The sequence below is a fragment of the Miscanthus floridulus genome, chromosome 1 (genome assembly GCF_019320115.1).
Source record: "Miscanthus floridulus cultivar M001 chromosome 1, ASM1932011v1, whole genome shotgun sequence".
Taxonomy (NCBI): domain Eukaryota; kingdom Viridiplantae; phylum Streptophyta; class Magnoliopsida; order Poales; family Poaceae; genus Miscanthus; species Miscanthus floridulus.
The window spans coordinates 186,543,360-186,560,509 of record NC_089580.1 but is presented as its reverse complement, the minus strand read 5'-3'; the positions used below and the strand labels follow the sequence as shown (position 1 = coordinate 186,560,509).

Below are 17,150 nucleotides of genomic sequence, written 5' to 3'. Positions count from 1 at the left end.
TGCACCAACACCAAGCACATCAGAGACATGGCCTACGTCGTCTCCTTCCTGCCTTACTATTGGAGAGCCATGCAGGTGACGAGTTCTTTCCTTCTGCAGAGTGCAGAGTCCTGAACTAATGTATTGTTGGGTGTGCAGTGCGCAAGGCGGTGGTTCGACGAGGGGGACACGAGCCACCTGGTGAACCTGGGCAAGTACGTCTCCGCCGCTTGGCCATGGCTGGGCGTGGCCTGGGTTGGCTGACCGCAATGTACAGTTTAATATGTAATATAAATTATTAAAGATGATCCATACACAATTACAAGTTATAGATAAAACTATTTTGTTCTACAGGCTACAACTGCGAATCGAGAAAATGACAAAAGCAGAGTAGCCATCGTACGCACTGAGTCCTCGTCGCGCAAGGCGTAGGCGTTCTGATCAGCCGCTGACTGCGCCACCACGGCCACCCCTCCGGGGATGGTGGCGTGGGACCCCGTGGCGCACGTCTCCGCGACCTGGATGGCGGCCGCGTCACTCTGGTTGACCGGCCTGTCCCCCACCATCGCGACCACGGCCTCCAACGCGCGGCCGATCGTGGCGACGTCCTTGTCCAGCGCGCCCAGCGGGTCCGTCATCGCCACCAGCGCCGGGGTCACCATCTTCGCCACCACCTGTCCGTCGATGGACTCCGTGACGACGCGGCGGCCCGTGAGCTCGGCCTTGATGACTGTAGCACGACGGCGGGCCCATCCCTCTGCGTCCCGCCGAGCACGGACTGCTCCACGGCCTACAGTAGCACGGCGTCCCTCGGAGCGACGCGCCGCTGGGCCAGCTCGCCTGACACGTCCAGCACGTCGCCGTACTTGACGCGCTGCTCCTGCACGTGCTGCAGGTCCTCGGCCTGCTGCGGCCTCCTCGGCGGCGTCAGGAGGAGGGGAAGGAGGAACGGCGGCGTCGGTGCTTAGGGCGGCGTCGGTCTCGGAGGGAAGGAGGAACGTCGGGTAGATGAATTGGTACGATCGATCAACATACAAAAGCAGAAGGGCAGAAGGATCACAAGAGGGCCAAAATACATGTATTTTGATTAACAAAGTGAAGAAATACGCCAAATGTCATCTAAAATAAGAAGTCAATGTTTCAAGGATCATTTTAACGAAGTCGACGATTGAAGTCCTATAATTACGAAGCGCATTGTTTGGTGTCCTATAATTGCAATTTTCTCCGCAGAGAGGCTTGGCTGGTCGCTTTAGCTCTGCTGCCCGGGTAGTGGCTGGGCACCATGGCTGCTGCTTGCTCGGAGAATGCCTGCCTCCACATGGAATCGCAGGCTGGCACCTAGCATCCCCATATTCACTTATAACCTCATGGTAGCTGGAAAATGCAAATAAGGACATGCATCAAACTTAAGTTCACCTGACAACCAGACAGTAATGGCATTCCAGAATTGCAGGTGTCTGCTAGAAAATCTCAACTGCCTCTTCCTTGGAATTTGTAATAGATATTAGATGCAACACTCCTTGTTGCGCATAGATGGAAATAGTTCAATTTAGTGCAATGAACCACTCCAACATATTATGGCGTCGAAGAGTGATGCAATGTTTTCCTGTGCACAAACAAAAATAAATGCCCTAGTGACTGCCTGTAAGAAAGTTCAACTAGATAGGAGCATTACTTTTGAAGTTCAAATTACTTTGAAGGCGTTTCCTGAAACTGTAATGTGTAAAAAAAACCTTCTGAAACTCGAACATTGTTGCATCAGGGCTATGTCATCCCAATAAAGCTAACCCCCACATTTTTTTCTCAATCCTTTTGCTTCCATGTCTAATCTCAGCTGCTCACAATCACTCCATTTGCCAGCTGAAGCATATATGATCGAGAGCATAACATAAGATCTTGACTTGCCATACTCAGATTTGATGAGTAATTTTCCTACAGACTCCCCAATTTTATAGTTACCATGGAATCTGCATGCTCCAAGCAATGATTCAAGCAAGTTATCTGATGGCGTGAATGGCATTGACCTAACAATATCATATGCTTCATCCAAGTGGCCAGTTCGGCCCAATAGATCCACCATACATGCATAATGCTCCATTCGTGGTGTAATGCCATGGTCTGCCTGTAGCGATTTGAACAATGTTCTTCCTTGCTCTACGAGACCACTATGACTACAGGCCGACAATATACTAACAAAAGTTATATCATCTGGATCCACTCCTGAATCTATCATCATTGAGAAAAGATCAAGGGCAGCCTCACCATTCCCATGCATACTGTATGCGTTGATCATTGCACCCCAAGTGACTGAATCTTTCTCCACTGGGCAATCAAAGAGCTCCCTTGCAAATGATATGCTTCCGCACCTCGAATGTGTGTCAATAAGAGCATTGAGAACCAAAATGTTTGCGCTAAAGCCCTTCTGAAGTATGACAGCCATAATACATGCAGCAAAATCTGCATTTCCAAGCTGTGAACATGCTGACATGAGTGCCAGCATAGTTACTGCATCAGGTCTGACATTAAGGAAGAGCATATGCTTAAAGCAATCAACTACCATATCAGCCTGCTTGCATTGAACACATGCAGATAAGAAGGCATCCATACTATAAGGTTTCTTGCACTTACCAAACTGAAAATTGTTCTGCAGTATTCTATATTGTTGAACCTACTATACATGCCCATGGCTGATGTGAAGAGGGGTGTTTCCAACCTGGTGAAATTTCGTACTGCATAGCTGTGTATACACTTCCCCTGCAACTGGCTCTGACAAACAGGTAATAAATTCAGTAAGGTTACAAGATTCGGTTTCTCGTCATTCTTGACCATTTGGGTAAATAAAGGCAATATCTTCTCAGATACATTGTTTTTGCGATATCCACTCATCAGAGCATTGTAATTGATTGTATTCCTAGAACAGCAACCGTCAAAAAGTTGCTGACGTGCTTCAACAATACCACAGTTGGCGTACATGGTAATGAGGGCATTAGTAAGCGAAACATCTGAAATACATCCACTTTTAATTGCCAAAGAATGAACTGACTCTCCAACTATGGCATCCTCAGACACTGTGTCAAGGACGTCAGGTCCGAGACTAGCAGGACCCCGGCTACGGAGTTCGTAGCCGCGACCCGTGGTAGCTGGGCGAGGTTTTGCCCCTCAGCTCCAGTCGGTTTGGAGGAAGAAGAAGAGAGATTAGGTAACAATTCTTGCTTAATTCTTATTGATCCTGATGATCCTCATATATAGGCCATTTGGCACTACAAATTAGAGCTAATTAATCCCTGAAGGTGAGGTCCCGACGGCCGCGAGCAGGTGGGGCACTGTGAAACTCTGCTTTCCTGCTTGACAAGGTTAGCCAGGTTACCTTTGGGATGTCCGACGGGTTGTGTGTCCATGCCCAGATGCAGAGAGCCCTGGTGTCCTCCTGGTCCAGCGAAGACTTGTCGACGTAGTCAATGTCACAAGCTCTGGTGATGGCCCTCTTGGCAATGTTCTCGTTCCAGGCATGAAGTGGGATGCCCTCCAGGCACAGATGAACGCGGTACTTGAGGCCGCAGATGTCGCCGTGTGTGACCAGCTGCCAAGGACTGGTGTGGATGTCGAGATTGCGATAGGGGAAACTCCCCTGAGCCATAGCCTCGTCACGGTGGTGACGGTGCTTGAAGTCGATGAAGAAGTCCTCGGGGAAGTGCTTAGTGACGGTGACATCCTCCATATACAATATAATATATTATTCATAATGTGCTTATTTTATGTCATAGATATTATTACTCTTTTCTATAAAGTTAGTTAAACTTGAGATAGTTTGACTTACTCGGATTCTAGAAATTGATTCATTTAGGGACGGAGGTGAAAGGATCAAGATGCCCAAGAGGGGGGATGAATTGGGCTAATTCTAAATTTCTTTGCAATAATTAAATCCTATGGTTAGCCCAATTAACCCCTTGTACCTAGAAAGTGTTTCTAATGGTTCTACCGCACAAAAGACTTGCAACCTAAGTTCCAATCCTACTCTATCATGGCAATTCTATGAATGTAAAGACAAGAATTGAATTGCTCAAAGTAAATGCTCAAAGTAAGTGCTCAAAGTAAATAGAGAAAGAAAAACGCGGCGATGTTTTACCGAGGTATCAGAGAGTCGTCACTCCCTACTAGTCCTCGTTGGAACACCCGCGCAAGGGTGTAGCTCCCCCTTGATCCGTGCAAGGATCAAGTGCTCTCTACGGGTTGATTCTTAGACACTTCGTCATGGTGAATCACCCACAACCGCTCATAACTTGAGTTGGGTCACCCACAAGCTCTGCCGGGTGATCATCAAGCTCCCAATCACCACCAAGCCATCTAGGTGGTAGCGATCACCAAGAGTAACAAGCATGAACTCTCACTTAACCACGACAAGCCTAATGAGAAGGTGGATGCACACTTTGCTACTCTTGATCTTCACTAATGAGGGCTCTCTTTAGGATTCTCAAATCTCAATCACCTCACTAGGACCTTGCTCTTCTTGGCACTCTCTAAGGTGTTTCTCAGCTGTTGGAATGAGCAAAAGTACCCCCACACATGAGCGGAGGTTGTATTTATAACACCGGCTGAAAAACGAACCGTTATGTGCCGCTGCGGGGTGACCGGACGCTCCGGTAATGTTGACCGGACGCATCGGTCAGTACACCCCGAACTCCAGTGGTTAAGTGTTGACCGAACGCGTCTGGTCATGTTTTCCCTTCACTGGAACCTTACTGATGTCGACCGGCCTCTGGACCACCAGCGTCCGGTCACTTACTGAGCAGCGTCCGATCAGTAGCCGGAACCTGATCAGCGTCCGGTCAGCATTGACCAAACACGTCCGATCAGCATTGACCGGATGCGTCCGATCAGGATTCTCCCTCTTTGAGACCATACGGGAGTCGACCGGACGCTGGCCCTCAGCGTCCAGTGACATGACCTCGCAGTGTCTGGTCACTTCCAGACGCTTTCACCTTGGTCAAATGAACTGATTGGACCCTGAGCCAGCGTCCGGTCACACCGGAGCCAGCGTCCGGTCCGTATTTGACCCTCCATTCACTTCCAACTCTCGAACATATGTGAATGAAGTTTGCTCCATTGGATCAAAGGGTTGTATGGAGCTACCTAGTGCTAGCTTTAACAAGTGTTCACCACACCTAACTCACTAGACTCACCTAGGTCAAGCTACCCGTTCATACCCTCTTTAATAGTATGGCCAAAGGAAAAACAAAGTCCTAAACTACTCTAAGTGTCTCTCCAAGTCCAATCGACACTTAGAACTAGTCCATCCTTAACCTTGTCGTCCATCCTTTGAAAACCGAAACGATTTCCATCGTGCCCGATCGATCTCCATTACCGTGACCTAACTCAATTGTTTCTACAAAACACATGTTAGTCACAGTAATCACGTATTGTCATTAATCACCAAAACCCAACTAGGGGCCTAAATGCTTTCAATCTCCCCCTTTTTGGTGATTGATGACAATACTACCTTGAGTATGTGAAAGAGATGATGTTTTTTAACATGCTTGGTTCATATAAGCTTTTGACAATAAGAACAAAAGTGTTAGACAAGCTCATATGACCCAAGCCAACATGATGTACTCAAAAGATATGAAATAAGTATGAGTACAAGAGAGAAGCTCATTTGCATCGGAGTAAAATGCGGAAGCAAAGGCAAATGAGCAAAACATAAGTGATATGACATATAAAGAATTCAAAGTAGAGAGCACACATGTCATATATCACGATCACGTAGATATCACTATCACATAGATATAGTAGTAAACATGAATGCATAATGTATCACACACACAAATGCATAATAGTGTATCCCACACATAAAAACTCTAAATGTAATAGATAAGCTAATACAATAACTAAGCTCCCCCTAAATATAGCTCCCCCTAAGCCTAACATACTTGAACCCTCTCCCCTTTAGCGTCAAACACTAAAACCTAATGGTCGGTTGGTGGGACTACAGCGGACGAGCCGGGCACTGAGGTACGAGGAGCGAGGTGGAACTAGGTGCCATCATCGTCTGATCCTGAGCTCTGGACTGTCTGACCCTCTGTAGCTGGTAGTGATGCTGAAGTAGTCTAGGTCGGATCAGGAACTGGTGCTGCTGTAGGCTGAGCTAGTATAACTGAAGCAGTCGGCTTTGAAGATGCCACGGAGGAGGGGAGCATCTCTGTCGTTGTTGTGATAGGTGCAGCCATAGAAGAACCTAGAACATGCAGGTATGGAGGAGTGGGCTACCCTATCAACTCACTGAAGGAGGCTCCAAGACTCCTAGAGACTGAAGTGTCTGGCTCAAGCAACGACGACGTCTGTGCCTATGTGAAGCCCATCTGAAGTGGTGAGAACTGTGGGGCTACCACTGGTGAAGCGAACCACTAGGACACCTGCTCTATCGGTGAAGCATACTGTGCTGGTGGTTGTCCCTAACTCTAAAGCCTACTAGGCTATAACACTGGAGTCATCGAAGTGGTGGCAGGCTGACCAAGCTGGGGCGAAGCCTGTGGCGGTGGGGCCCCAATCGCTGTCACTACATGCTGCATGAATCTGAGAAGCTGCTGCTGCATGAGGATCTACTGCTGATGCATAGCCTGCTGCTGCTACTATAGAGCCTATGTCTACTACTGAATAACTAGCTGCTGTCGCTGGAACTCATCCTGCTGAGTCTAGAACTGAGCAAATGTAGCAGCTGTCTCCTGAGCCTATCTGGCCTAGTCCTGCCTCATCCGCTCAAGTATAGCAAGAAGAGCGGGGTCTGTCTGCGAGGCAGGTGGCGCTAAATTGGAGCTACCGGCCTCAGCATCATGTTGTCGTGGAGGCATCTGTGGAATGGGCTGGTAGTCATCATCAGAACTATCACTGGGCTCGCTAGTGACCACCCCCTCCTATTGAGCAAGCTCCTCCTCCTCTATGGCTACAATACCCCTGATAATATCCTCCTGCTAGGCTATAGTCTCTGGCACCTCTAGACGACGATGCGGCTGGCTAGGTGCCTATGGTGTACTGTGGCGGATCATCTGAGTTAAGTTATAAGCAGGAAACTCTATAGTGGCACCACTGTACTCAGCAATCATCTCAGGTGACCTAACTGTAATAGCTTTGTGGATAAGGAATGTGATCCAGTGAGCATAGTTTAGTTGCATGTGACCTCTAAAGCCCTCAGCTATAGTGTCCTCCATCTCTGACAGAAGAAGATCCCAGATATCAAAAACTACCTGCTGCATCAAAGAGTTGAGAAGCCATAGCTGAATACGAGTCAATCCCTCTCTATATCCCATCCTCAAAAGTAAAGTCCTTCTCATAATAGCCTCAATCATGCGAGCAGTGGGCATGAGATCACTAGGGTTCCTCCTCGACCCCTTGCCAAAGGGCTCTGTAAAACAGTGACAAACCAAGTCCATAGGAGGTACCATACCACCATGAGGGCATCTAGGGGGTACGGTCTAGCCATAGCACACCTCATGGAGTCTAACTAGCTGCTCCTAAAGCCTGAGAATCTCCCTAACCCTGGTGCTCATCAACCGATAGTCTCTGCCTCCGAATGCAAAGTGTATAAACCTGTGGTGGGGGTCAATCTAGAGATATGCATAGAACTGATGAACCCAAGATGGAACATATAATCCAGTCTATCCAATCAAATCTGTCAGCCCTAGCAGATATGCAAGGTAGGGGCGAATGTGTTCTCCAACTGCTATAACAATAGACTCAATGTTGCACACCCTCTATGATCTGAAAACGGCTCCACTGTTCAGATAGGCATTATAGAAATTCTCCTATAGGGGTGTATAGAATCCCTCTGATGCTCTCTCATCCCTCCTTGGTGGAAACCACACCTCAAAGTCCACGAACCTCAGTTGCTGCACCTGCTTCGCCATGGCGGCCCTCAGGTCAAGATGGGTCACTAGAGGCAGACCCTGTGGTCGAGGCGGTGGACGAGAACCCCTGCGCTGAGTGTCTGGCCTTGGTGTAACTGGGACACGAGTACGACCAGAGTGGCGTAACTATGGCTGAGGTGCTGGCTCTGTCTCCTCGACCTGCTAGACCTGCTCACCCTCCTAAGACTGTGCTAGCTGTGGCTCCTAAGTCTGCTGAGCTGGCTGAGGCTCCTGAGTCTGCTGTGCGGGCTGAGGCTGCTGCTGTGGCTCCCCCTGAGGCTGAACCTCATCAATGGCAACACGCCATCTGTCAATCATGAGAGTCCCAGCTGGACCACCATGAAGGTGCTCAACTTGCTGAAGTGAAGCCATCGCTTCTGGTGAAAGCTGATCAGCAATCCGGACTCCACTACGAGCGCCTCCTCTCTCGGCACCCTCTGCGGCCTCAGCAACTGCAGTGGCTCTCGCTGTATCTGCATCTGGATACTTGCGCTTCCTTACTACCAACTTCTTGGTCGCCTTGTCTTTTGGTTATGTAGGCTGGCGAGGCGGGGGCCTCGGATCCTCGTCACCGGGACCACCTCCGACATTCTTCGTATGAGCCATCTGATGGATCAAAGAAGAATCAACTGCCCCTGACAAAGATCAACTAACACTTTCGAGGCTTGGCCTTGTTCCGTACTCGCGAGCTTGGCCCCGAGTTAACTGAAAACTACCACTAACACCTCAACAGAACTGACTCGCTGCACGATGGAATAGATAGGATATACAAATAATTTAGATTATGCATCTAGAGATATGAAACCCTAATAGAGTAAGCAATTAGGTACGAAGTTGAAATGCGGGCCTGCTGAAAGGTCCTTATTTGGTTTTGGTAATTGAGTGACAACTTAGGTGGACTAATTGTGTTTATGTGAGATACACAGGTGATTAGTCCATAGGTACATGTGTGTGAGCAACATATGCCATGAAGGTGAAAATGGCTTGGAGATGTTGCAAAGCTCACACATGTGATGATGAAGGAGCTTAAATACACATGAGACATGACATTGAGTCATGTGATTAAGGTGGAGAAGATCAAGACAAGACTTGGCTTGATGGACCGGTTGCAAATGTGAAGGGCAAGTCGAAGGCTTTGGAGTGATGGACCGCGTGGCGGTGAAGCTTGAGCAAGACTTGGCGCCGATGGACGATGGCAACGGTGAAGAGCAAGTAAAGTCAAGATCGATGAACCAATATGATCATGTGATGATATGAAGTGGATCATATCATTGTTGATCGTGTTGGTGCATGTGTTGCATCAACATTGAAGGAGATGGAATGGAATGCGCAAGGCAAAGGTATAACCTAGGGCATTTCATTTCACCGGTCATAGGTGTGTAGAGAAGTTTATGACTGGGTTTAGGATAGATGTCCGTACTATCAAGAGGGGCAAACTTGTTTGCATATCGGTCATCTAGTGCCACTTGAGTGATCTAACTTTGCATTGTCGCTAGGATCGAGTGGCGTGGCAAGTTGAGTGGCTAACATCCTTTGGAAAATGATTGTGAAAATGCTAACACACATACACATGGTGGTGTACACTTGATGGTGTTGGCACATTTACAAAGGCGGTGGTGTTTGTAGGGGTGAGATGGGTTTGGGTCGGCGGGATTCGGCGCTTTTGAGAAAATGGAATGTCTATTTTCTATTGCGCCGGATGCAAATTCTTGTGGTTAGCACACTTGAGCAAGGGTGAAGAAGTTAGAAGTGAAAACGAGTTGGTCGCGAAGATGCCGGCATCGGTCAACTGACCGGACACTGGATCTGAATGCACTGGACGCTGGAAGGCTGCGTCCGGTCAAGCTGACGTACGGTGACGCAGTAGCTGAAGAGTGACCAGACGCTGGCTGCGTCCGATCGTGTTCGACCGGACGCGTCCGGTCATGCTCGGGAGCTTACTGGAAACGACCGGACGCTGGGGGTTCAGCGTCCGGTCAGTTGAGTGCTGCTGCGTCCGGTCAGGTCAAGTGATCGTTGGAACCGGGACACGTGGTCGTCTGCGAGCGACCGGACGCTGAGATCCAGCGTCCGGTCAACACGACCGGAGCGTCCGGTCGGCCCGACCGTTGCCCAGTGAAGGGGTAACGGCTAGTTTAGCCCTTGGGGCTATAAATAGAAGTGGCCCTCGGCCATGGCTGGTGTGGAGCACCTCAAGGGACTTAGTGTCCATGCTTGTGAGTGCTTGGGAGCCCTCCATCACACACATACTTGATAGTGATCATTCGATTGTGTGAGTGAGCGATTCTAGTGTGATTGCATCGTGAGGTTGCATCGAGTGGCACTAGGTGATCGAGTTGCAAGCCGGTGGTGCTTGTTACTCTTGGAGGTTGCCACCTCCTAGACGGCTTGGTGGTGGTCTCCGTCGAAGCGCGCAAGAAGCTTGTGCGGCGCTCCGGAGAAGTGCTTGTGAGGGGCATTGTGCTCGCCCCGCGGGAGCCGCAAAGAGCAACTCTAGTAAAGCGTGTCATTGAGCTACCCTCACTCAAGGGGTAGGTTCTTGCGGCGCCCGACGTGCAGGCTTAGCGGGTGATGCTAATTAGCCGCCGAACCACCAAGTGAGCGGTCGACACAACGGGGACTAGCGTGTTGGCAAACACGTGAACCTCAGGAGAAAAATCATCGTGTCAACCTTTGTTCTTCCCGTTGGTTTGCATCCCCGTTACACAAGCTTGCAATTACTTTTATACATACTGAGCTTATGTAGTTGCTCTTGTAATTAGATAGCTTGTGTAGCTTGCTAATTACCTTCTTGCTTGTGTAGCATAGAAGTAGCTCCCTTGCGTGGCTAATTTGGTTTTAGTAACCTTGTTAGTCATATTGCTTAGTTTGTGTAGCTAAGTATTTGCGCTCTCTAATTAGGCATTGGTTGCCTTGTTATTGAGCATTGCTAGTGAGCATCATTAGCTTTGTGTTTTTGCTTACTAGCACGTGTAGGAGCTCCCTTGTTGCTTAAAGTATTAGTGGCATAGGTTTGTGTGACCTTGCTCCTAGAATTGTTTAGGAGAGCTCTAGCTAGCCCGGCACCTTAGTTGCATAATTAGTATCTTTGCAAGGTGCTAGTGAACATATATAGTGGGGTATAGTCTTGGCTAGACTGATAATTTTAATTCCGCATTTGTATCGGTTAGCCGACGCAATTAAGTTTTAAAAAAAACTATTCACCCCCCTCTAGTCGCCATCTCGACCCTTCACCTGCTACCTGGCGAAACTGACGAAACGACGAGAAGAGGAACGATGCGTGGGGAACCACCAAATCACGAGGTTGGGTTAGGGTTCATAGTGAGCAGTGAATCGATGGCCCTAGATGCAATTGAAGTCAATGCTTTGAAAAACGATCTAGGTCACGAGCAAAGCAATGTGAGTGCTAGGGCATGGCCTTACCGGCGCTAGGCGAGGGGCGTGGACGCTGTAGTGGATCTCGATGGCGGTTAGGGCAGTGGATGTTGCGCAGGAGAGGAGGGCTAGGTGGTGTGGGCTTGCATGGCGGCGCTAGTGCGGGGCTTGCACGCAACCTATTGACCGGACGCTCCGGTGGCAGCGACCAGACGCTGCCACCCAGCGTCCGGTCACTTGCTGAGCAGCGTCCGGTCACTTGCTGAGCAGCGTCCGGTCAGTAGCCAGAATCTGATCAGCGTCCGGTCAGCATTGACCGGACGCGTCCGATTAGGATTCTCCCTCTTTGGGACCTTACTGGAGTCGACCGGACGCTGGCCCTCAGCTTCCGGTGACATGAGCTCATAGCATCCGGTCACTTCCAGATGCTTTCACCTTGGTCAAATGAACTGACCGGACCCTGAGCCAGCGTCCGGTCAGTATTTGACCCTCCATTCACCTCTAACTCTCAAACATATGTGAATGAAGTTTGCTCCATTGGATCAAAGGGCTGTTATGGAGCTACCTAGTGCTAGTTTTAATAAGTGTACACCACACCGAACTCACTAGACTCACCTAGGTCAAGCTACCCGTTCATACCCCCTTAATAGTACGGCCAAAGAAAAAATAAAGTCCTAAACTACTCTAAGTGTCTCTTCAACTCCAATCGACACTTAGAACTAGTCCATCTTTAACCTTATCGTCCATCCTTTTATAACCGAAACGATTTCCATCGTAGGGGCATGGCAACTATGATTGCCCGATCGATCTCCATTACCGTGACCTAACTCAATTGTTTCTACAAAGCACGCGTTAGTCACAGTAATCACGTATTGTCATTAATCACCGAAATCCAACTAGGGACTTAGATGCTTTCAGGAGGAACTACTAAAGTACTTCCTCCAATCAAAATATTTATCATGACTGATTTTATACGGTCTTTGATGCGGATCTTTTTACCACTAATTTCTTCTAGTAACTGGTAAGGTCCTTCCCAAATCCCAGGTGTCAGAATTTGGAAGTAAATTTGAATATATACACATATACAGCCTGTTCGGTTGACTGGTTCATATCGTTGCTGGTTTATGAAGAAGTACTGCTGGCTGGTTTGTGTGAGAGAAAAATATTGTTCTGGCTGGAAATTTATGATCATTTATGACACGCCACAGCCAAACGAACAGGCTGATAACATATATATTTTCAAACTAATAATTTGCTAGTTGTCGATGTTTGTAGTTTTAAGATCTGGCCAAATTTGCCATCTATAGCAGCCGGATGTATTGTGTACTTGAGAATTATAAGGTGGGGAGTGTTTTTGTCTCGTGAACTTGTGTATAATAGAGATGACCAGATGTCCGAATTCATATCTCCTGAAACAATTCCTTGAGGTTTTGTTTTTTGAACGCAATACAATTCCATGACTTAAAACAGGGAGCCATGGATCATGGTCACTGTAACTTCACTTTCAGTTTTCTAAAGACACGAAAAAAAAAAGACCATCGTTCAGCGGCAAGCATGTACATGTACCTTCCTTCCGGGAACATGTTACATGTCTGCGACATCCACAGGCATAAAAATAGTTTGCGAATTGGAAATCAGTAATGGTTCTCACCATTTGGCAAAATATGTATATGTACATTTCACTGTTATTGAAAATTTAATACTAGCTGCCCCAAAAGCTGCAGAAAAAGCATTACACCCATAGGATCAACCAATACATATATCCACAAGTAGAGAGAGACCTAGCCTAATATCCTTCTGACGAGAGAGGTACTAAGCAGCACTACTGATGGAGACCGCAAAAAAGACAGATACACATAACAAGAACTTAATCCACTAGAATGCCGATGCTAACTGCTCCAGTACTCGTCATATCACAAAATCACTAACAGCTACCCTTCAACACCTTCCTTCAGATTCAAAGTGTCTTGGCTACCAACAGACAACAGCTGAAATTTTGAGAGACATGTCCCATCATCTTAGCGCCTTCGTTTAGGATAGTCATCTCAATTCTTGCAACAGGCTAAGCTAATTGATCCTGCAAATTTACTTGATCATTCATCACGGTAGTGCGAAGTGCTGCTTAATCTCCTCCTCTTGCATGCTTTCACTGATTCTGCTTCAACTTCAGCCTCATCGTCAGCAAAATTTTGATCAGAGACCTCTGGAGAGGGAGGAAAGATACAAAATTGGCATTAGAAACAAGTTTACTGCACGATGCTATTGCTGAGCAGTGCTAGTTGAATTCAGAACAAAAACAAACAAGTTATTGGAGTAATTGAGCTGTTGTATCTCAGTAAGTGTCATGGAAAACAATCATGGATGAACTGCATTGAATTAAGAACTAGCTGCATAGCTAATTAGGACACTTAATAGCTGGGCTGTGATGCTTAGTAAAAACAATGTTCAGATACTAAGTAGAGATGTTCAGACAACTACAGCAGAGTTTGAGCATTTGACCAAAATGTACCAATTAACCAATGCAATAAAAATGAAGTTAGTCACCTGTACTTTCAACAAGAAGCTGGGGTTCTCCCTTACAAGCTTCCCATTCCCTTCCATGAGACACTGAAAGGCTCTTCCGGTTTGCCTGAGTACCCGATTCATGATCGCCCACTGAAGCCTCGACCCCATCACTTTGTGCGTTGCTACCGCAATCACGTGGCCTGAAATGCTGGATCCAAGGATTTGCAGGAACGCAGCATTTAGCCCCACTTCTAACAGGAGCATTATTAGTCTTCTCATACTTGATGTACTCCCACACACCCCTGCGGAGAACCTTGAAGCCAGTGACATTTGCATTGTGCAGATGGTTTCCGTGATTGTATAGTTGATCGACAAAAGAAGCCTCCATAGAACTTATATACATCATGTGCCTCTCATCTGTCCACCCAGCGGACATCGTGTCCAGAACTCGATTCCCCTGTCAAAGAATAAATAAAACGTCTAGCTTAGTGTGTATAGGAATTGGGTAACAAAATGATGTAAAAAATTATATTGATAAGAGAAAGGGGATCATGAAAATATGTGTACACAACAGCTCAACGGACAGTCAAGAAATTACACGAACTAAAGAACTGACAGATTATGGTAAAAAAAACTCTGTTGTTTACTCGTACCTTGGCAATGCCACCAGCAGTTGGCTCGGCTTTAATGGGTCGATTCAAGGACACATCCCCCATTGGGTTCTTTGAATCAGAAAAGAACCAGCAAAGGGATGCAAGTTCCAAGGATTTGCTTGTATTTCACCCGAACTTTATCAGATGCAACAATTCTTGTGTTCCCTGCTTCCTCATAAAAAAATTCCCCTTTCGATATTTTAACCAGGCTGGAGGGAGGCAGAAAACGAACAAATAAGGCCGAGTTTAGTTGTCGAAAATTTTGGCAAAACGACACGGTAGCATTTTCGTTGTTATTTAACAATTAATGTCTCATCATAGTCTAATTAGACTTAAAAAATTCGTCTCGTAGATTTCGTCTAAACTGTGTAATAAATTTTATTTTTTATTTATATTTAATGCTTTATGCATGCGTCCAAAGATTCGATGTGACAAAGAATCTTGAAAAATTTAACGTTTTGGAGGAGAAAACAGGCCCTAAGCAAACTGGTGCAAGAATGATTACGGATGATTACGGATTGGGGTAGACAAACCTGCAGAAGATCGCAACTCAAGAACGAAGAAAACCCCCAAGGATCAGAAACCAACTACACACCTAGACAAGAACTGCCGCGGCAAATTTCGGCGGAATTCAGGTGAGCTCTTAGACCGCACTACCCCCTAAAAATCAAACCGCCCTCGGACAGCAGATGAAGGAAGCCCCTAGATTTGGCTCAGGCTCTGGAGAAACGTGGAAGAACAGAAGGGGACAGAGAGGGAGAGAGGTATATAGCCGCAGCACGCAGAGGAGAGAATGGCCATTGAAATGAAAAACGCAAGTACGATATATAGACAGGATTAAAGAGGGATCGGCACCCGACCGGGCCCGTGGACGGGAGCTTTACGCCTACGTGCCGGAGCTTTTCCACGTGGCAGGGGCAGGGAAAATATCGGGCCTCAGATATTTGTTGGCCCTCTTCGTTCGTTCGCAGTCTCTCTCTTTTGCCGCCAGAAAAGGGGAAAGGGTGGCGAGAAAGATCTGCACCTGGGACCCGCCGCCGCCTTGTCCTGCAACCGGAGGAACGAAGCAATGGGCGCGCATGGGAGATGTTTATCTTCAGCGCCCGTCTTGTCCTGCTGTCGTATGTATGGTTCTCTGAATAATCTGCCATTTACTTTATTCTGTCCTAAGCAGTCAACAAATGATTCTTTAGCAATACAAATCTAACAAGAAAAGGTATATTGTTCTGATGCTTTCTTGGTCCAGTTACACTACTTCATTCAGGTAGATGTAACATCATAGGCCAGTTCAAAAAAAAAAAAAGTAACATCAGAGGCACACACATCCAGCTTGCTGGATGCCAGTTGCTAGATAATAAACACTCCTATGTAGTCCAGTACAAACAGATAAGGGAAATGTGACCAGTGATAATATCTGGGTTCAAAAGGACAATTATTGAGACGCCAGGAATCCGAGGAAAAATATCTTGATGGCCAAAGTCCATTCCGCACCTTCATGTGCTTAATAACTGCAACTTGACAAATATAGTATGCCCAACAAGATAAACGGCACACAGCTTCGGGATTGTCTATGTTCTTCAGTGACTGCTACAGAAGCTCTCCCGATAAAGTTCAGGGAGCAGGGACCACCAAAGGTTTGCTGACTAAAAGCCAGGACTGAAAAATAAACTAAAATATTTTTCCGACTGATTGTTGTGAGAGTAAAATACTGCTCTGTCTGCGAGCATTGTTGAGTGGGCTGGCCGGCTGGCCAGCCAGCCACCAGCTAGCCCAACAGCCTCTAAGCTTACCTCAAGCACAATGAACAATTCTTCCCATGTGGGATGGATTAACCGATTGATAGGAACCACCATCTGAAAGTGCTACAACACAATATCTATCTGAGATCTCTTTATCGCTTTTGCTTTCCCAAAGGTCTAACAATTGCTATGCAGGTCCTTTTACGTATATATCGCTTTTTCCGAATATGATATCAACTACAGTCACAATTCAACTCAAAAGAATTGTCAAAGGACCATGACGGGGGGGGCATGATCAGGGACGGTTGAGCCCACAAAGGCAAGACTTGCGGCGCACGGCACAACTCGACGGACACTGTAAGACATTTAGAAGGTCTGATCGGATATTACAGATATTGTAATATAATACTTGTCATGTAATCCACTAGGATACTTTCTTTGTAACCCTATCTCTACAGAGTATATAAGGAGGGATAGGGATCCCCTAATCGACATCCCCATACGGATCCTAGACTTGGGGGGGCATGATCAGGGACGGTTCAGCCCACAAAGGCAAGACTTGCGGCGTACGGCACAGCTCGACGTACACTGTAAGACATCTAGAGAGTCTGATCGGATACTACAGATATTGTAATATAATACTTGCCATGTAATCGATTAGGATACTTTTCTTATAACCCTACCCCTACAAAGTATATAAGGAGGGGCAGGGATCACCTAATCGACATCCCCATATGGATCCTAGACTTTGCCTAAGGCATCGGATCACATGCAACATCATACGATAGCCAATACAAACCAACAAACTATAAGAGTAGGGTATTACGTCGTACAGACGGCCCGAACCTGTCTAACTCTTGTGTCTCTGTTGCCTTTTTATTCTTGATTACGCACACCACTGTTGATCAATTTATCTTACCCCTCGGAGAACTGCCGACAATATCCTGTCGACAGTTGACGCGCCAAGTAAGGGTGTGCGTGTTGATCCTTGACGAACTGAG

General features: G+C 47.0%; 1 protein-coding gene across 2 annotated transcripts; it reads right to left on the bottom strand.

Annotated features, from left to right (window-relative positions):
* Positions 1-12,893: 12,893 nt before the first annotated feature.
* Positions 12,894-15,224, bottom strand: LOC136505463 (cold-regulated protein 27-like). 2 transcript variants are annotated; one of them, XM_066500629.1, is made up of 4 exons: positions 14,944-15,224; positions 14,411-14,619; positions 13,803-14,214; positions 12,894-13,455 (listed from the first exon to the last, which is right to left on the bottom strand). In XM_066500629.1, the coding sequence occupies exons 2-4, from the start codon at positions 14,471-14,473 to the stop codon at positions 13,346-13,348; spliced, it is 585 nt and encodes a 194-aa protein (XP_066356726.1). In that variant the 5' UTR covers positions 14,474-14,619; positions 14,944-15,224; the 3' UTR covers positions 12,894-13,345. The 2 variants fall into 2 exon arrangements, with proteins under 2 accessions (XP_066356726.1, XP_066356719.1); XM_066500622.1 differs by having other exon boundaries at positions 13,797-14,214; positions 14,944-15,220.
* Between the last annotated feature and the right edge of the window lie 1,926 nt (positions 15,225-17,150).